Source organism: Larus michahellis, chromosome Z (genome assembly GCF_964199755.1).
Source record: "Larus michahellis chromosome Z, bLarMic1.1, whole genome shotgun sequence".
NCBI classification, from domain to species: Eukaryota; Metazoa; Chordata; class Aves; order Charadriiformes; family Laridae; genus Larus; species Larus michahellis.
Window position 1 is genome coordinate 11,586,033 of NC_133930.1, and position 21,312 is coordinate 11,607,344.

Consider the following 21,312-nt stretch of genomic DNA (forward strand, 5'->3'; position numbering starts at 1 on the left):
TGATTCAGCAGATAATATGCTCTTGGGCATTAGTGTTGATGATACTTTCTATCTTACCTATGTCTAGGTCGTTGTTCTAATTGCCTTGGAATAGCAAGGGGAGATGGAGGAAATGAGCATGGTGTCCAGATCGATGGCAGGAGAGCATTCAGTACTGGAATCAATGTGTCATTTCATTAGTAGAAGTCAAAGCTCACTTTATGCTGGAAGAGGAGAGGATCATTTAGAAGTGTATGCAGCACTGTATTTTTACATACCCATCTTCCTTTTTTGCATTTATAGATCTTTTTTTCGACTTACAAATCTTAAAATTTCTGAAATTTTCTACCCCATAATCAAATGGAAATTTAAATCAACATATGCAGGCCAAAAATACCCATTACGTACCAAGCTTTTTTAGAAGATTTTGTCAGGACAATCAAGAGAGAGTCAAATTTAAAGGATTGGGTTGTGTGTGTTTGTTTCTTAGAATGAAGTTGATTTCTTACAGTGGGAGAAAGGTGGTGTGCTGGTAGTTATTGCACGCCTACCTTGCAACAGGCACATGAACAGCTTGGTGTTCAAAATGTTGTTCACTAGATTTGTGAGTAGAGAGAGGTCATGTCACTAACTAATGGGTGGGTTAGCAATTGCTGTTCCTTTTCTGCTTGGCTTGTTGGACAGACTTGTTTGTAGCTGGTATTCATTAGGTGCCCAGTGTTTTTTAAACGATCACAATTCCAGTGTCTTTTCAAAGGTTGGATATAGAGCCAGAAATCTGTGTGCATCAGTCATTATAATTGCAGCATTGTTATTGTAATCCATGGCATGAATTGAGGCAGACTATGTACAGCTGAGTGATACAATTCCTTCTACAGATGCAGTAAAGTGTATTAAAAACAGCTTAAATAAGGTTTAAAATTTTTAAGGCTGCAGTAACCTATTTCAAATAGTCTTTCTGTGCTTATTTACAGTGATGGATAGAAAAGTATATTAACTTAAATACCTCTCCTTAAATAGACATTGTTCCTTTTCTATATATTTTCAGAAAAAAAATGTTGTGGTAGGCTTGACCCAATTTGGAAGTCCAGATTTAGGACCATATCTTGGAGAAGACAATGTTGAAAACACTTCAAGTTTCCATTAAAAGTGCTATTTAGGTCACTACTAGCCTGTGTCACTGTAGGCATCTGCTTAGATTAATGACCAGTTCTTAAAGCATATTCATGTTGTCTGAGCAAGTGACTGCTGGTCCTGTTTCTTCCTGAAAATTATCTCTTTGCTTTATGAAATGTGTTGTTATAGAGAGATTTTTGTATCTTTCATTGGAGTTTGAAGACTATGAAAATATAAGGGGTTGATCTTTCTGCTTAGTTCAAAGTTTTGCAGGCTTGATGCAAAGGCTCCACATATGTATGGTGCTTGGCAGGAAGAAGCCTGATGGGGGACACCAGCCATTGCTGCAATACAGAACTGTTGTTCAGTGAGCAAGGAAGCCTTCTTCTCTTGCTTTACATCCCTTCCCCCTTCTACAGTAATCCCAGGTCCATTTCCTATAGCTCTGATGAGGATTCTTAATAGGTAGCTCCCTTGCTTTGCCCTGTAGAGTTCTCCTCTGTGCCCTCAGCTCTCTTCCCTTGCCCTTAACTCTGGCTGAACAGAAGGCAGCACGTGTCCTACCTCCCGTTGGTTCTGAGTTGTCTGTATTGGATGGTACATGAGAGCCGGGTGGCTGCAGACTTTCCAGGGATGGCAGCTGGTGTGGGTTTCTCTTCTCCATCTAGCTATAATTTTTTCACAAAATTTGTTGGAACATAGAAGTTTTCCTTCTAACAAGTCTGTGTAACTCTCATTTCCTTAGGAAACAGCCCAGTAATATTAGAGGGAAGATATTTTTGCAATATTCAGTGCAATTAGAACAAGACATTAATTCCCCACTTAGACGTGTTTTAGACTGTCAGTAGAAAATACTGGCTTCCTAGAATCTTTTTTTGTAAAGGCTGAAGCTGAGCATCCATTTGAACTGGTAACAATAGCAGATGGTGTTTAGGAGAATAAACTTGACCACAGGACAAAGTTTCCATTATAAAGTGAGAGCCCTGGGCTCAGTTGGAGGGCTGCTAGTCTGTACCTTTTATTCAGGAAGCTCCCCAGTCTTTAATGACCGTGAGCACTAGAAGTTACTGGATTCAGACAGGACATTGCTGTCTTTCTTGGCCTAGGCACAAAATGACTCATTCATTTTACAGTAATATCCCCTTAGTTGTATTGTCTGAATACAGCTGTGTCTGAAGCTTTGAATGGTGGGTGTGAAATCATTGCCTGGAACAGATTACATTGTCACTGAAGAGTTTGCAAGAGGCCTGTTTATTCTCTCTCACCGCAGAAGAGTAACTGAGTTAAAATAAATGCAGTGCCTCCTGCTAGCAGATAATCAATATTCTACTAGGACATGCAGAGCCCCACACGATATACATTCCTGTTAATCCTGTGGGAATGGTGCTATTGCGTAGCTAACCACTGGGTTGTCACCCAAAAGCTCTACTCGATTCCTCAATTTTCCTTCCAGCTGCTGAGACTGTTATCAAGCTCAGCATCTTTCAGTTATCTCTGTGGTTATATGTGACTGTTCCAAAGCTGATTTTTAGACTTCCCCTTCTGAGACCACAGTGTTTATAAACGTCACCCTCAGCCTCCCTTCACTGCATGTCAGGGGCCATTCAGTTTGTCGTGCTTTCCTTATTCTCCAGGTATTGCAGATACCGAAACTGGCACTCTGATAAAATCCCGCTTGTTTCCCTGCTCGGTTACCAGTGTGAAATTTAAATTTGAATGTGGAGTTGATGCCTTGTGGCAAGCGCCTGTTGGGAAGCTGAGTTAATGTAGCTAAGGATGTAACGCTCAGAATCACTTTATCTGCTCTTTGTAGTTAGGAGAGCCACACCATTAATTTGTCAGTTGGTGTCGTAGCATTGGGTAACAGCAAAATGATTGTACTTGTTCCCCTAAGAGAAGAGCTTCATGCTAGCAAGAACAGAAAATTCATTTCTTTGTTCTTAGACAGCAACAGCTGGATCTCAGGGCATATTATTGTGCTGTCGTGCTTAACTTCTGAGCTGCTAAGCATTTTAGCTGCGTTTTCTTACCACTCTGATTTTGCCCTCGGTGTCTTCTCCACTGTCCTTCTTTTCTCCCTAATAGAGGAGACTTGGTATTGTTTAAAAATTAGTGTGTCCTGAGAAGTTTTCTGCCTTCTCTTCCCATTGAGGTTGGCCACAACAGAACCACCAGCTGGACCCTGCCATGTCAAGACACTTCATTTGAACCACATGCAAATCTTCCTGCTTTTTCAGCCAGACCGTTTCCCATAGACAACTTTTTTTCTGCTCCCTCTCTGTATGTTGTTATAACTCTTTACTGGCTTTCTCTTACTGGTTTGCTACAACTGCTCCTTCCTCTCTGATTTTCCAGAAAATAGCTCTGGTCTTTTTTGAAGCTTTGCTCCTCAAAAGCGAAACTTTCCTCCTAAAATGATCACAGGTCCTAAACTCTTGCTGATCTGTTCTCTCCTGTGCATTTTCCCACCTCCTGCATTCTCACCCATTGTTTCTGTGAGCAGCTCTGCACTTTTTTTTGTCCACCATTGCATGAAACGTGCCCTAGACTGGACTGTGAAACTTCACAGGCCCTTCTTAAGAGCTGCATCTGCCATGATGCAGAAAGGAAACTGCTCACAAAATATGTCCATATAGATACTCGCTAGACTCTTTGAACCATAAACTTTTTTTAAAAATATCAAAACACAATGAAACTACTTAATTCTGGGCTTGACTGACCTACTTTTAAATCTGCAAAATATTGTAGCTGCCTTTGCTCCCTCACTTCCATTGTTTATACTTACTACATCTACTTGTTGCTTTTTGTCTTTATTAGCTTGTCAGCTCCACAAGCCGGAGACTGTCTCCCTTTCTGGGAGCTGCCAAGCGCAGTGGAGTTCTAGCTGCATTTGCAGCCTCTGGACTCTCCTGTTCTTCAGGCAGAAAATAGGAGAAAACAACATAATTTAAGGAAACATGTTTATGTGAAATGGGCATGTGAAGTGATAAGGTCATGTTGGCATCCCACCTCTCACCAGCTATGAATCATTGTCTCAAAAGTGGTGTTCTTGTCATTTTTAGACACTTCTTTTTCTTTCTCTCCACTTTTGGAGGATAAAAGGCACATGCAATGCTCTGTCCCAGCCCCCTAGCATCATCTGAGCCAATTTGGACCAACCTTTACAGATGGTCTGACGCCTCGGAACTAAGAGTCACTTTCTGCATTTTTTTTTTTTTTTTGATGGAAGTTGAAGCTAGATTAGAAGGATACAATTTACTAACTTCATTGTGGGAAGCACTGTAGTGTAAATTCAGCAGTTGCCTGTTCTGTTTAGCCACCAAGATACCAATTAGCATGTGTGTGGGCACGCCACTGTGCGCGTGGATCAGAATTAACTACAGCTTTGTGTGCTGGAGTGCTTCCCCTCAGCCCGGTTGCTCACTGGGCATGGGAAGAGGCCAGAGTATTGACAGTGCAGAGTATTGACAGTGCAGGGGATGTGTGTGGGGAACCGGTGGTTCCGAGTTGGGTTAAGGCTAAAGGGAGACGTGGCAGAAGAGATGGAGGCAGGGAGTGGGATCGAGAGCAAGCCAGCAGAACCAAGCTCAGCTGCTTTCACTGCTCCTGCAACCACTGGCTTCAGGAAGAAAAGCTTCATGGAAAAAAAAATTACAATTTACTTTATTTTAATTTTTCTTAAAAATTCAGTGTGATGTTTCTTGGAAGTTTCACTTTATTTCATAGCTTGAAGTGTAAAAATTAGTTCTTTATAAAAATGGCACCACTGCAAACATCAGGACAATATGGATATAAAAGGAAGAAACAATTCCTGAGCCATCTACAAAGGGAACCTGGTTTTCAGTCACTTGCACTCTGAAATGGGCCTGAAAGCATTCGGTAGTTTCTTCCTTGCAATGAGGTCATGGAGTGTTTCTTCTCTCTGCATCCTCTTGGAAAAGCTGTGGGAGATCAGCTGTGGGAGACTGGACCAATGTATGTGTGCACACAGTGAGACCAAGCTTCACAAAAATGTAGCAAGAAGTGGGGCAGGCATCTTTAGAAATGTGCCGGCTCCTGTATCAACAAAGAGGAAAGTTTCTAGCTGCAGAGCTTGTTGGACACAGTCTTGTGAAATCATGATGCTGTAGCAAATTGGAAGCTATTTCTCATTAGTTAGAAAGCCTATTATCAGCCAACAAGCCCAAGTGCCCCAGTATTCATGGTTCTGTTTTGAGGTGCTCTCTGGCAGGTGAACTGGTGTTGACAGAACTGTCTTGCTTGACCAAAAGCAAGGACTGTGGTTCCTCCAGACTTAGATGGTGATGTTTTACGGGTGAGCCTTATCACCACCTGTGAGGAGGTGATAAGGCTCACTCTCTGGCGTGGGAGCAATGTAAGGAATATGAATTGAGCAGTCTCTTAAAAACAACAGAGAAAGGTATGGTAAAAAAGAAGCTTCAGTAGCTCAGTAAATGCTAATGGAAGGTTTCCTGCAGCATTACCAGTGTGTTATGCTGCTGCAGCCAAGTGAAGGATGATAGCTTGTGGGACTGCCTGAGGTGATTTAGGTCTAAATGGTGAATGTTTTCCTAAAGAGCAGGTTTCTGACCACAGGTAGCAAAGAAACAGGATCAAAGTGATACCAGCAAAGAACTGATGTGCCAGAAGGTGAGATCTGAAGAAGTCGGGAGCTAACCTACTGGTGCTTTGTAAATGGCGCTCTGTGCCAATCTGTGTTTTTAGGCACCCGTGCACTTCTGAACACTCAGTCTCCACTGAACTGCCAGGATGTACATTAGTACACCGTGTCAGGAACCAAGGATTTACTTTACATGCTTATGCTGTGTTGCTGGTAGATATGGCAATGCACTTGGATGAATGAGAGAGCTACAAAGAGCAGCAGTCCAAGCGTTCCCTGCTCCTGAATGCTTGCAGCATGGTTTTGTTAAAGGAAGACATCCGTGAAGTAGAGGAGGAGAAAGGATGAGTAAAGGCAGGAGAGAAACGTTTAACTTCCTTTCTTCTAAACTCTAAATACAGCTTTGATTGCATAGTGAAGGCAGGGAACAGCGATGCTCTCTGCCCGTGATCAGGACTGCATGGAATTGCCTCTAACTTTCTCCGTATAATTACTAGCTATTCCTCTGTACGGGAAAAATCAGCAGGACCTGCATGGACATCTGTTAAACAGTCCTGAATCACAAAGGTGGCAAAAAGAGCCCAAAAGATTTCTTGATAGAGAGCATGCAAATACCAGTCACTGCCACATCTTATTGACCAGGCTTAGCAGATCTCTTCTGACCCATTTCTTCCTTCTCCCTGTTGCTTAGCAACAGATGCAGCATGTTAATGTTAAAAAGGCTGGAAAACAGGCCTTCAGCAGAAGTTGCCTGTTTTCATAGGTTTTATTTCCTTGAGGGCAGACATTTGTAGTGGTTATGGTGAGTAATCACCCTTGTCATGGTCTCATATGAGCATTCAAATTGCTTTATTGTATTGCATGCCCTGTAAATGAGCAGAGCTCTTATAATAAGGTTCTTCTACCCACTTCTGATATCCAGGACCCTGTTTGTCTCTACGAAAGGTACCTGAACACCTAAAAAAAGAGGGAGGCCGCAAATTCTGCGCATGTATTATTAGGCTGCTGGGTGCCAATTCAGCAAACAGTAAACTGCTTTTTTTAAATGCAAATGTATTTCGTGATCTGCCCTGGGCACAAAGTATCAGTCTGAGCTGTGAATAATAGGCATAATCAATTCTAGTAATTAAATACCAACTTTGTAACTGCTGTATCCCACCCTTTCCTCCCACGCACAGGCAGTGTTTGTATCATCTGATTGTAATGTATTGTACGTTAAGGCACTACTGCTTTGTGACTATCTTGAAGTAAGATAGCTACCTCCACCTGAGCTATTTATCTTTCATTAGAAAACAGCATGAAGGTTGTTTGTCACAGGCCTTGACTGTCCTATTCTAGATACTGCACGTGCATAAACACAAGTGGCCTTTAACGCCTACAGCTGAATGGCAGGTGATGGGTGGGGAAGAGCTATCAGAAACCGGTGAGATGCTGTTGGGCATTTTTGGGGTGTGTATGAGGAGTTTACCAGCCTGGCTATCACCAGAATTTTGTGGGCTTCACAGTAAAAGCAACAAAGAGTGAAGAGAATTCCCAAGTTCAGGGAGCTGCTGCTGAGAGTGAGGACAAGCAGGAGAGTCACAGCCACTCAGCAAGTCTGAAGTTGGTGGTGGCACTGAGCGCAGGACACTCCTTCAGCATGCATCTGAAGTGCAGTATCTACCATGTCATAGGAGCATTTATAATGCACCAAAAAGTTGTTGTGTAGTTCCTATCAGACACTACAAAATAGGCCTTTGTTTACATTTTATTAATGCCTCCCTCTTCCATTGTACAAGTGGGTGAAGAGGAACGTGAAGCATGTAGCAGATAAATGTTGGCTGCATTGTGTACTCTTTAGCATTACATTTGTCTCGTTTGCAGTGAGTGCCATAATTCCTCTGACCGGATCAAGGTGCGAGTGTGGGATGAAGATGACGACATCAAGTCTCGCGTCAAGCAGAGACTGAAACGCGAGTCGGATGACTTCCTGGGGCAGACAATCATTGAAGTCCGTACTCTAAGTGGAGAAATGGATGTGTGGTACAACCTTGGTGAGCAGGGCGTTGGGATTGAAAACATGTCACATGTTAGTTTGAGAATGTTCAAGAACACTTGGGTGCATCTGAGCAGTTTGCAAGAAAGAAAGAAAAAAAAACACAAAAAATGAAACAAAAAACCCCTACATGATTTCAAGGGGCATATGATAGTGCTGTGGAGCAGCAGTTAAAATGAAGCGTATAACATGTCAGAAGGGTGATGGGTTTTCCCTGTTGGGCATTGGAAAGTACAATGGGTAAATGCTTGGAGCAAGGTTGTATTCCACCTGTGCTGGAGACATTTCCTGTCCTGTGCCCTTTTTTGTGCTGACACAAGCATTTTAACAGTCTGTAAGAACTGCAAGAGGACTGCATTGGGCTGCGAATTTGTTGAGACCTTTCCCAGTGACCAAAATAGTGTTGTAGAAAGTATTGGCAAGTAACCAGATGGTGCTGAATTGACAGGCATAGTAATAATCACAGGAGGTCCAAAGTCTTCTTGGTAGGGAGCACCAGCAATTCCCAGGAGCTCAGGACTGTAGTGAAGTCAGGAACAAATTCCACATATGTCAGTTCTGTTCTCAGAAAAGGGATGTGTCCATGATGGTTCTAGTTCAGCTGACTGAATCCAAGACCCTATAGCACATTTGCTGTCAGAAAGGTTAGCTTACATCTAGAAATGTACATATTTCTAGCTAGATACACCCTCATATTGAGGGTGTATCATGGCAGTTGTTTTGCTGATACCTACTTAGTATTCAATGTTTTGAAAGAAAAAAGTAAGGAAGTTTTCTCAATGGTGACTCTGATCACAAGCTCAGCCTGAGCTTCCAGCAGTTTCTTTTCCAGTGTTCTTAACTTGAGATGGCTCTGCTCTGAACATGAAAAATGCATGTAATTGCTGATGATTTTTCCTTCTAGAGAAGCGAACAGATAAGTCTGCAGTGTCCGGGGCTATTCGCCTGCAAATCAGTGTGGAGATCAAAGGCGAGGAGAAGGTGGCTCCATATCACATTCAGTACACTTGCCTTCATGAGGTAAGAAGCGCGTTCAGCTCAGACGTTGCCATGTCCCTTCTCTTTCTTGAAGAAGCAATTTTCTGACCTTTATTTCCTCGAAATGCTCCTCCTTGCCCTAGATGAGTTTTCCTTCCCCTGCTCTGGAGGCCTGGGAACACGCTGAATCATCAGACTCGCATTTGTCAGGAAGGCAAAGAATGCTTTAGGCTGCCTCCCCTGCCCTGAGGGCTGGCTGGCTCAGTCTGTCTTACTGTCACAGCTGTGCCGCTGTCAGGCAGAGATCACGCATTGGTCCAGCTCACAGTCCCCCCTAGGTTTAACGTGGAGAAGCCTCTGAATTTCCTTGAACGATGTTTTCAGCATGTACTGTATCTATGTCTGCTTTAGAGAAGGCATACCAAAATGCTTGATAAGTAAATTCTGATCTGGGGACGGCTTTGACTCTGGTTGTTGAGTGATGCAAATATTGGTGTTATAAATTCTTCTGTGATGCTGCACCAGTGTGTAGCTATGAACAACTGTTGGGGAACAGAAGATAAGCTGCGGTTACTGGGTACTGACCTGTCTCAGGGTGGACTAAGCTGGGCAGGCAGTGCTGCAGAAGTTGTGAGAAATCCAAAGATGACTTGTGAGAATGACAAAAGGGAAAACCCTGTCTCGGAGAGATGCCTGATGCCCAGCCTACCTATCAAAGAGAAGGCAGGTCGCAGGTCAGTCTTTGAGTGACTCAATAAGGAAGAGTAGTCAGAGTCCTTTTTACCTGACATACAAGAATATCATGAGGTCCAGTGAGGTTTAAACAAATTCAGATTAGAAAGTAAGGACAGACATATCACACAGAGGAATGTTCAGCTACGGGTATAACATTCATCCGATGCTGAGTTAGATGAGCCCTGTGGTGTCTTCTGGCCTTACCAGGGAACAAGGAGATACAAAGCTTAGAAAAACATCAGTAGAATTCTTTTAGTATGCTGTGTCCTTCAGTACGTATTTTGTGTTTATTTCAATGATGGCTTCTGTCTGGTAAGCTGTTTCATTATTTTTCCTTCTGAACATGTGTGATCACTTGCTGCCCTTCTTTTTTGCAAATATGTCTCTCTTTAAGTATCATCTTCTTTCATTTGTGTATCATAAAATGAAGATGATTTACAGCAAGAATAATTTAATCAGGACAAATAGTAGTGTAAGGCAGAGTCCTCTAGCTCCTAATGAGATCATTAGACTTTTGCATCCCTTACTACAGGGAGCCAGCTGTCTGAAAGGCTGATGAATCTGTAAGTGATGTGAATTTGAGGATTACTGAGAATCCCACTGAACTGAGCATGCAATTTCTGCACAGCAATGATAGCTGAAAGCCTTTGCAGCATTAGATAAAGTGAAAGGTTATCTTGAATAATAATGCAAGGGGTGATCTTAAGGATGTCCTTTTCAGAAAAAAATAAATCTGTTTGAACCGTTCTGCTGTATAATAATAATTACAAAGCTGATACAGAGCTGTTATGTCTAGCTTGTCCATGTTAAGGCATTTCATTCTGAGGACAGAAATGTGTAGGTTTCAGGAAACTAATTAGTCTGTGATTTCACTGCATTGAAGCACTCCTCTGCATCGTTCACAATATCACTGGGAAAAGTTGTAGGTATGCATGCAAAACATTCAGCTAGGAGCAATCAAGAAGAAAAGGTAAAAGCAGAAAAATACACAGTGGGTAGGGGGGAAGAAAGAGGGAGGTGAGCACAGAAACTTGTGTTGGTGCCACCACCTCAGCAATTCCAAGCTCTTCATGAAGCTCACTTGGAGGCTTCAGCAGCCTCACGTATAATTTCGTTCCTGTTCTGTATTTCAGAACCTCTTTCACCATCTCACAGATGTGCAAGGGAGTGGGGTGGTGAAGATCCCTGATGCCAAAGGAGATGATGCCTGGAAGGTGTATTTTGATGAGACAGCTCAAGAGATCGTGGACGAATTTGCAATGCGTTACGGCATTGAATCAATATACCAGGCCATGACGTAAGATGCATTTCATGTGTTCTTTAGCGCAGATAATTGGTGTAACTAATTAATATGACTGTTAATATTTAGAAAATCAAGTATGTTGGTAATGGAACGCTTGGTAGTGACAGCTGCTCCTTATGGGGCTTACGGTGAGTGGGAAGAGACTGCCTGTCTCTGAATCACTGGTTTCCTCAAAGTCTAGAAAATAATGTCTGTCAAAGTACTGGAATTAAGCAGCTATCCAAGCAGTTCATGTGAGCACTGTTAGAACTAATTCTCAGGAATTATACCAGCTTTGTTAGTGTGAATGACCATATTTTGTTATTGATAGCTGAGCCGTTCCTGTTTTAAAACTCTAAAATCTCTGAGCACTTTTCTGTTAAAAAAATATTGTCCAAGGATCCCACTGAAGTTTTCTGATGATGTGAGAAGGGAAGAGGTTTTGTGAAAGTGTTTGTCCTAGGTGTCTGTTGTGGCAATTGATACAGTCCTTTGAAGTCACTAATTTCCCAGGTGCTGCTGAAGGCATTTATAGGAAGTCTGAGTAATGGAGCTACTGATTTGTCCTCTTTGGAGCCAGGCTCACGCAGTTCTTGATCTTCAAAGCGCGTTTTCCTTGTCACTATACTTATATTTGGATTTGGGATTAGCCATTTTTCCTCTTAAGGAAAAGCACTAGTAGTGCTATACTTAGCTCATTTCTTATTTCAAATATAATATTAAATATAGCAGACAAAAGCGAACTTTTTCAAGTTAGAAGCTGAAAGGTTTGGGGTCTGGGTGCTTGGATAAGTTATGATCTGTACTCTACGTTAAGTTGCAAGCACCTTTTCTGCCTATTGATTTAAGCCAAAGTGGAAAAGAATTGGAAGGTACCTCCAGAGATCTAGTCCCTGCTTATAGCAGGGCTAACTTGGGGGTTGGACCAGATTGGTCAGGGCCTCTTCCAGTTTGTTGAAAATTTCACGGATGGAGACCCACCACCTCTCTGGGCTCGTGTCCTCAGGCTGCATTACTCTTGGGAAGAAATTCCAAGTTGAAATCCAAATTTGAAAATTCTGCGTTGAATTTTCTATGTTGTAACTGCTGCATATTGCTGCTTATCTTTTAATCTTTCTTCTAAAAGGATTTTGTCCTGGCTCAATCTTCTCACTAAGCCTCCCACCTCTGCTAAGTAGTCAAGACATTGATTAAATCCCTGCTCCTCATGCCTTCTCTTCAAGCTAAACAAAGCCATTTTATGTGTCTGTCTTTACGAACTGCCTAAATGGCCAATTGGTACATAAGTATCAGGTAGCAAGCAAGTTAACATTCAGGCATCACTATCATGTTTGTCTGAAATAATGACTTGTGAATTCCTGTGAAAATCTCTCACTGGAGCTTTTTAGGTTATAATCATTTGTGGGTTAACTAGCACAGAAGCTAGTGTCTGTGATGAGTCCCTTAGGCAGAAAGCTACATTCAGAAAATAGTTCCCAAATTTAGTTTGGGACCTCAGTGAGCATTCCTGCTGTAAAACGACTGCTTAGAAATGGCCCAGCTCTGCTGCAATGAACTTTACTTGCCATGTCCTGTAATACCAGACCTCTTAAGCTCTAGGGTTTTTTTTTTCCGTTATGTCTAACAGATTTTCTTTGATTGTTTAATCATTTCACAAGCCTGGATGCTTCTGGCATAATTTTGAGATTTCCTGCAGGAAGGTTCCTTGCGCTTTAATGAGAGCAGTTAAATGGGAAAATGCAAATGAGCGTGCAGGCTTCCTGCAGGCTGGAAGGGTTAGCCCTAAGGAATCACGTATCAGTGCAGCACAGAAATACTAGCATGTGATATCACTGTGCTTGAATGCTTTCCAGTTGCTGCTGCTTCATGTCACCTCAGGACCTGCGGTTGCCTCAAGTGTCAGCAAATTATATAGATTTCTTTGTGTCAGGCTTGGTTCTAGGAATTGGCATCAGGACCCAGGGTATCACCTAAGTCGCAAGCTGTTGGCAGCAAATAGTTGAGAAGCCATTTTATGATCTGGAAAGGGCTGTGGTGCAGATTTTTCTTGTTTTGAGCAATATTTGTTGTGTAGATGGCATCTTTCTGAAAAAAACCCTTTAGATGCTGGAGATTTACAGAAAGGGAGAAAAACATAACTTCCATGGTGCCAGCTAGAGTAGGAGATAGAGTCAAGTTCTGCTACACAAAAGAGACCAGAATGACTTACAGAACTGTCCTTTTTGCAGGCATTTTGCATGTCTCTCCTCTAAATACATGTGCCCAGGCGTGCCAGCTGTGATGAGCACCTTACTTGCCAATATCAATGCTTATTATGCGCACACAACTGCCTCCACAAATGTGTCTGCTTCGGACCGCTTTGCAGCCTCCAATTTTGGGGTATGTTTGCGTGTTTGGTGATGGAACAATTGGATTTATCTAATTTGCCTACAGTCCTTCTGCCTTTCAATAAATAACTTGCTTTGTTTAAGGAATATTAAATCTGAGGAGTTGGAAGCTGTGGAGCTCTTCTAGACTAGACAAAGAGCACAGTTTAATTGTAGTCATCATCACACATTTTAGATATTAATCAGTGTAATGCATTGAGATGTTTACTTTTCATGTTCAAATTGCACTGGAGCACAGATGGTATGGAAATGAGCAAATAATATTAAACTCTGCGTGGTGATGCTGTTTATAAAATATACTGTGCGATCTGATTGTTTCAGAACTTTGTTTTTAAAAACAGCAACTGCTTTAAGAAAAAAAAACAACTCTTTTTCCCTAATGGTTCAAATGTTTTTTGTATAACATGTGGTGGAGCTGAACGTGCTGGAAAAGTATTTGTAAAAGCTCGTACTTCCCATCAGACTGAGAATATGTACATTGAATGAGGTGGTGTTCACAATGACAAAGCAGAATCCAGTGGAGAGACCTGACCTCAAGAAGACAGTCACGAGAAGGCTGTGATACTGAAGACTGAACTACTGGATAAGATTTTGGAGCTGTTCTGAATTAGACCCTTTTCTGCCTTTTCCTTTAGTCCTCTCTGAATAAATATTTTCTCTTAAATATAAGTTTGGTGCAAGTTGCAGACTAGAAATAAGAGGGGTTTTTGTTCTGCTTCTGCTTCAGAGTGAAAATGGCCTATTTTTCTGACACTTCTAATGTGACACAGACTTCAGAAATAATTACAGTATAAGAGTAAATCCAAGAATCGAAAGAAAATACTGTTTGCACAATACAATGCATCCACATTGCTTCCTCCCACTCTCCTGAGATCTGAGACAAATTCCCTGATATCCTGCTGCTTACTGTGAATGTTGACTGGACAGTAGTGATATGTGATGTTTATTGGTGTTTTCTGCTCCACAGAAAGAACGATTTGTGAAGCTTCTGGACCAGCTTCATAATTCACTTCGTATTGATCTGTCAATGTACAGGGTGAGTGGGAATAAACAGAATCCTTTCAGGCATTCTGGTGGGCAGAGGGGAAACGCACCATTTGGTTTTCTCGTACCTTTCTAACAGTTTGGCTAGTTTATGTCTTAAGGAATTGTCATCACAAGCTTGTTGCTCAAATACACAATTTTGTATTCCTCATGGATAGAACTTAAACCATGTTTTTTTCTTCTAACTTCCTCAAGACATCTGAAATAACTTAAGAATTGTGGGCTATGCTCATCTCTTGATACTCTCTCCGAAATGTAAGTTGAATTGGATTAATTAGTTTTAATTATTCTTATCAGCTACTTCAGGTATCCTCTACAAAGAGAAAACAGACTTGTTCTCCCATAGTAAGACAGAAATCTTTTAGAGGACTTGCAGCCATGTTGTCACTTAATTTAGGTCTGGCAAGCTCAAATCACTGTCACTGACTCTGGATCTGCAAGATGTGCTCTCAGGTTCAGATCCCCCTCATTTCAGCATATGGGGAAGTTGAGTTTCAAATGTCGGCATCAGTTCATCAGGGTTCGTAACCCTCTAGTTTCTTTCTTTGCTACTCCAGAGTCAACATAGTCTTACCATGTGACTTGACTTTTTTGTTTAATTCCTTGATATATTATTTTAATTAGTGACTAATTCATTGAAAAAATTAAAAATGATGGCAAAATTTGAGCTTTGACTTGATTTATTTATTTGAGCTTGGTTTAGTGCATTTATTTGAAACACCATAAAGCATACAGAGGAGGGAAACAGAAGCGGACTAAGAGGAGAAGTGCATTAGGAAGATGAATAAAAAGGAAAAGGGGAAAGGTGCAAAAGAAGATAAAAGGAATGTTGCATAAAAAGCTATTCTAAAACTACATTACTAGTAAGAGAAGGTCTAAAGAGAGCACTGTTACGCTGGGTAGTAGAGGGAAAGTTATCAACACATGGCAATAGGAAGCTGTAGTGATGATGCTGGTTTTGATTGCGTCATCTTCAATAAAAGCTGCTTTCCGGTGGCAAATGCAACTAAACCTTGTCAAGATCTTACATAAAGGACCAGAAGAGATTTGTGTAGTTTAAATAATTTAGATGTTAATCTAATTGGCTGTATGTTTAGAGAAATGGCTGAAACAATTTGGGACCTCTTAATTATTTTAAGACCCCTGAAGGGCAGGTTAAGTTCTGGAAGAAAAAGGTGTTAGTTTCCACCTTTCAAGAGAGGAGATGGCAATTTACAACTTAAATTACCCAGATTAAGCCTCCCCCCTCCACTGTTTTAACCAAGCGATTTGTAAGCACTTAAAACAAAGAATAACAAGCAGTGTGTGGATTAGTCAAAAAGAAAGTGTCAAACCAATATGTGTTCCTTCCAGGGCAGGGTAGCAGACTCTGAGAGTGAGAGAGGAGAGATGGAGATCTTTAAAGAATAACTCCAAGTCACCCTCAAAATAGTTATTTTGAAAAGACTTTGTGAGCAAGTGCACTTATTTTGTGTGTTCTTTTTGTTGCTTGGTTGCTAGCTGACATAAGCATAGAGGAGGTTGAATTTCAGTATATTTAAAGTTATCTTTTCCTGATTATTATTCCTAATCAAGAATATGTATTCAGTCCCCAAGACTCATCTAATGGTTTGTTTATAAATCTTGGCCCACAGAACTGGGTCTTTGATTTTGGTAAATACCCTGAGTGCTAGAGCGTCCATGTGTGGACAACTTAACTTTAAAAGGAGAGTTTTCTAGGAACAAGCAGCTACAAATGACTGTAAAGAGCATTAAATTACTTGCAGTGGTTAACTGAACTGCAGCAATACTCAGTTGCTGCCAAGAGACAGCATATTTTTCTCCCAAGTCCTCAGTAATAAATGAAAACTGGTTCCCCTCTGCCCTTTTTACCTTTGTCTCTAAAAATTTTTGAATGTGCAAATATGAAGAGACTGTCCAAGTGAAGGTTGCCTTTGCTATTTTACTTGCAGCAAAACCAGTCACATCAGAAAGACCATGCTGGGGAACATGAACATGTTAAAGGACACAGGAAGGAAAGAGTGGGAATGTAGGAAAGGGCACAGTGCCTGAGGTCAGAAAGGGAACAATCTCTTACAAGAAGCAAAGCTTGCTGCATTCAGCATATGTATTTACATGCATGTATACAAGCACACTTATGTATCATATCTGGAAGGGACAATGAGACTGCTTATTTCAGTGGAATACAGAGAGTGGAAGAGGAAACCACGGCTAAGGACAGCAGGGTGGAGGGCAGACTATGTAAAGTAAATGCATTCGAGGGAAAGAGGCACTGCTTATCTTGCAGATTGGATCTGACAGGCGACTGAGTGGTTACAATGACTCGTTACAGGGAACAGTGGTCATTTTCCCTTCTTAGTCCAGTTTATTTCTCTGGAGAGGTTGCTAATATACCACACCTCTTGGCGTCTCCGAAGAGAAGCCAAAAACCAAGCGGTGAGTGCACAAGGCAAAGGCACACGCAAGCAACCTCAGGGGGGAGGCCAGGGCTGCCGGTGGTGAGGCTGTTGCTCCCTGCCTGCTCCTTCTACAGGCGTGGAGAGATCTCCTGCCGACAAGGGTTGTCAGTCTCCTGGCATCCACAAACTTTACATTCATAGGAGAAGCTGTTTAATTAAGCAAACGGATAAGCTCCTGCAGCAAAAAGGCCTTATTTATTGAGCATTGTTTTGACTGGTACAAGCTTCTCGAGCAGGAAATGTTTCCAAGACACTTTCCTTATTTAGCACATGCTTGAAGCATTGCATGGATCTGACTGCGCTTTCCAACACGATTTCCCTTTTTTTGTCAACAGAATAACTTCCCAGCCAGCAGCCGCGAACGGCTGCAGGACCTGAAGTCTACGGTGGACTTGCTGACCAGCATCACTTTTTTCAGAATGAAGGTAGTGTTACGGGTGGGGATGGTAATGGAGCCACTGCAGTTTTTGCCCCAAGAGTTGTTTTCCCATTTTCAAACTGTTGTTTCATGTCGTTGTGCTTTATATACTTAAGGAAAATGGAGATCATCTGCTGACCATGTAATAAACATCCAAATTTTATCTCTACTTCACTGTATTTTGCATCATGGAGATGAAAGCTGTTTTTTTTTCCCTGGGGTTCTTCAGTCATAAATACGGCACAAAATAATTTTAAAAAAAAAAAAAAGAAGGAAAAAAGAAAATGGTCTGGTTTTAGGAAGATAATTTACTTTTGTTAATAACATGAAGAAGCTTTTCCTATAAAACTGTCTACAACATTTATCAGCCACTACCATCTCTTCACCATCTTTTATCTAGTAAATATTTTAATATTTATTTCTTGGAGGGTAAGATACTAAAATGGGGTAGCATCTCTCAGTAGACATCCAAGAGAGTTGTTATGAATGCTAATGTGCTGGTTCTGTAGTTAAGTTTATTGGTCTAGCAATGTGTAATGAGATTATTTTTAATTCCTGATTTTTGTTTCTAAACTTTTTTAAAAAAAATACTGTTCTATGCTAGCAAATGTCACTTAGTAATTTTTATTTTATCAAAAACAAAGCAAATTTTCAAGTTGACCTATTTGAGCAAGTGCTTAAAATCGTACTCTTAAGCCCTAGGGTAAATGGTATTTTAGAAATTTATTTTGAAAGTGTTAATTCAGACAATATGTCTGTATTGAAAGTTTGCTTCATAGAAATACTCCGAAAAATTCAGAGGTAGTGACAATATCAGAATTGTCTTAGGTTATAGTTTTATTTGCAGGGTGATGTTCGCTTATCTGTTTAGTTTAAAGTAACCCTGCAGTGTTTTTCTAAAGCAATGTAACAATGAAATAACGAAAAGAACTGTTGTTGCAAGAGGAGGAGAAGGCCTATTGCTTGGCATGTCCCTACGGATTCTGGTATGCTTTAAAATTCAATAAAACTTGTGAAGAAATACGTCCTTAAAGAAAGTTATTGCATTTAAAGGCATGCGAGTGTTTGGTCTTCAGCAAGACTACCAGATCAGGTTTAATGTGCTCCACTACGCTGTTGCACGTTCTTCCAGTGTCTGGAAAGATTGCTCGCTGGCTTCACAGCAAAATCCTATAAATATAGCAGAAAATGTGTGTGCTTCGCTCAGATTATACACACATCAAGCCCCATGATTTATTTATTCTGAAGACTCTTAATTGACACTTCAAAATCTCTTTTATGCTCCAGATGATCCTGTGGGAATGCAAGTGTTGTCACTGCTGTTTTATGTCTGGGGAGAGCGACCTCTTCATGGTTTCGGGTCACTGATAGCACAAGTCACTGAAAGCAGAACATCTAAGTCCTGGGTAGTTCCCAAACCCTGGTGACTTGTTCTTTCCCTGTTTGATTTATGAACAGTGCTTTGCTTGACGGACTCTGTTGTCTCCTTGCCAGGTCCAAGAGCTACAGAGTCCACCCCGAGCCAGCCAGGTAGTGAAGGACTGTGTAAAAGCTTGCCTCAACTCCACCTATGAGTACATTTTCAACAATTGTCACGAGCTGTACAGTCGCGAGTACCAGACAGATCCTGTGAGTAGCGGATAAATGGGCAGAAATCCAAGTTTCTGATTTTCTTAAGATAATAACAAGAATACTAATTGATATAAAAAGCCAACACAAACAAAATTATGTGACTTGTTATCTTCTGAATGCAGAAAACTTGTAATCAATTAATGAGCACTAATTAGTAAGTGGAGGGTGATAATTGTTTTACACTACCTAATTACGATTTGTTTTGCCAGCCTCAGCTATTTTATTTCATGAGCAGTTATTTGTGAAGGGAAGGTTTGATGCAGCTTTGCGTGAGCAAAAGCCGTTTAAAGCAAATGTAGCCTGATCAAGAAAACTATCTTTAGCACAGATAAACCTCAAGCAGTGAAATTTTATCATCTTTTCTGGCATCCAGTGTCCTGCACTGGGCTTAGAAGGTACCTCTAGACACAAATTGTTTTCAAATCCATGAGAGCTCTACTGGCCGCTCTGCAGTGATGTACATACAGTGTGTCAATGTGGATATAGTCATCAACCCAGGTGCTTAGAATGCAAATATTTGGAACAGGTTTAGAGCAAATGATATCTCAGCAGGTCTGCTGGAGCCTGACCTGCCCTTGGCACAGCAAACGACAGAGTTGGGATTGTTTGGGTTTGAGGCCACTGGTAAGCAACATGGTTTGGCACGTTACTGCGTTTTGCATTAGATCCTGCAACTTGCCAGCATACGGTAATAATTTTAAGCTCTTCAGATTAAAGGGTATACAAGTAATTAGTATTTGGAGTTTGTATGGTGTAAGCTGACATTGGTCAGCTTTTTATTTCTCCTTTAAATTTACACTGGTTTTCCCATGGCTTCCTTCCCAGAACAAAAATCAGGACCTTCCTCCTGAGGAACAGGGCCCCAGCATCAGGAACCTGGATTTCTGGCCCAAGCTCATCACTTTGATAGTTTCCATCATAGAAGAGGACAGGAATTCTTATACCCCAGTCCTGAATCAGTAAGAATCTTCCATGTCCTGTGCAGCTAATGCTAGTCTCTGTGTGCTCTGCTTTATTTGTTAAACTGCTTTCTATCTCTTCTGTCACTTTTGTATTTATAGAAGTACTTATCTTGTCTGTCTGTCTTTCTGTCTTATCTGTCTCTATCTATATAAATAACTCTTTTTGATTGGGATGGAAGAGTTTCAAAAGGTTCAGTTACGATGGCGTTCGAGCACAAACACCCTGATTATTACAATCCTGAACTCAGGGAGGCACCTGAAAATGGGGTGAGAGTTCTTTTGGTTTTTTCTGATGTTGAGCAGTTCTGGGAAGCACATTAATACACACAGTGGTGCCATGGTGACAGTACCTTACGCTGTGATTTAGAAATGTGGTGTTCAGTGCAGCACTAGGAGATTGGATTGGGTGGGGTTGGCACAGCATTGGAAAGGAACAAAAACCCATGTGTTTAACTGGTGGATACTCCTCCAGCAGCCACTCAGGGCAGAAGAGAGGGAGATATCTGACAAGGTATCATACACAAAGAGATGGATTATGCCCTAGTGATCATTGATTTAATATGGCAGGGACACATGAATAGCGTTCACCTGTCAGCCTAGTAACCCTAGGAAAAAACTGGGGGAAAAAAATATGGACAAGAAAGGGGAAAAAGGTGCATTGAGATCACATTTCCAGAATTATTCTATGCATCTCTTCTAGGAGAGACATCCAGGGCCTGTCTTTTTGAGTTAAAACCAGTCTCAACAGCAGTGTTGTTTTCAGGTTATTTAATCTGTGCCACAGAGTCCAGTCCATGATCTCCAATTTCCACCTGGTCATTTATCTAGGGTGAAGGAAGCGTCTGTAATGTTGAGCTTTTCAATTTGTAGTTTAGCTCAGAGCTGAACAAAGAAGAGCCCTTTGCTCTGATACGTGCCAAAACCTTTCCTAAATGTCCCCTCAGGTTTCCTCAGGAGCTTGCTGTTGGGAAGATCAGCGCAGAGGTGATGTGGAGTCTTTTTGCCCAGGATATGAAATATGCCATGGAAGGTAAGAGAATTCCTCACTGCTGCCAGCTGATTTGTCACTGACCTTTTGTTCTGTATCCATTTGGTGTAAATGAGGCTAAAGCCATTAGTAGCACCACTACTTGGAGCAGGGATTTCTAGCAGTGGACAGATGCTTTATGGGTGAGAATTGAGGCTGAGATCTGCATGAGCTCTAGACCTGTGCGTTAGGCTGTGTTGCAAGCTGTTTATTGTCAACCCAGCTGGTTTGAAATCAGAATTTCACTCGGACCCGAAGTTTATGATAGCATAGATCAACAGCCACTTCTTTCTGCAACGTACAGTGGTAGAACGGGCTGGAGAAGTAGGTGAGCTCTGGGTTGTGCTATGGCTATAGTTCCCTGTATGATACAGTGTAGACTGTCTGAGCCGTCGGCAGAAATGTGCTGCTAGAACAAATCCTGCTGCAGACATCTTTGTTTTGAATGAGTCTTTGCATAATTCTGCCAGACTCCTAGCAAAGGAGAAATTTCACTGTTTGTGAAAATGAGATAGGCATGCAGATCGCAACAAACTCTCAGAAAGGAGTTCTGCTACTTGCAATACTCTTCTGATGGTTTATTACAGTTTCCGAACTTGGTTTTAGTGCTCTCATGTATTCTTACTCCTCTCTTTGA

At 41.4% G+C, this 21,312-nt stretch overlaps 1 protein-coding gene across 7 annotated transcripts in view; it reads left to right on the forward strand.

Annotated features, from left to right (window-relative positions):
* UNC13B (unc-13 homolog B) overlaps positions 1-21,312 on the forward strand; it is a 216,498-nt gene that overhangs the window by 145,727 nt on the left and 49,459 nt on the right. For all 7 annotated transcript variants that reach the window (XM_074569514.1, XM_074569515.1, XM_074569516.1 and 4 more), the window contains 9 exons: positions 7,580-7,749; positions 8,656-8,771; positions 10,598-10,761; positions 12,975-13,125; positions 14,101-14,169; positions 16,972-17,061; positions 18,549-18,683; positions 19,512-19,645; positions 20,593-20,678. In XM_074569514.1, coding sequence (XP_074425615.1) covers positions 7,580-7,749; positions 8,656-8,771; positions 10,598-10,761; positions 12,975-13,125; positions 14,101-14,169; positions 16,972-17,061; positions 18,549-18,683; positions 19,512-19,645; positions 20,593-20,678 — 1,115 coding nt within the window. The remainder of the gene's footprint in view (positions 1-7,579; positions 7,750-8,655; positions 8,772-10,597; positions 10,762-12,974; positions 13,126-14,100; positions 14,170-16,971; positions 17,062-18,548; positions 18,684-19,511; positions 19,646-20,592; positions 20,679-21,312) is intronic.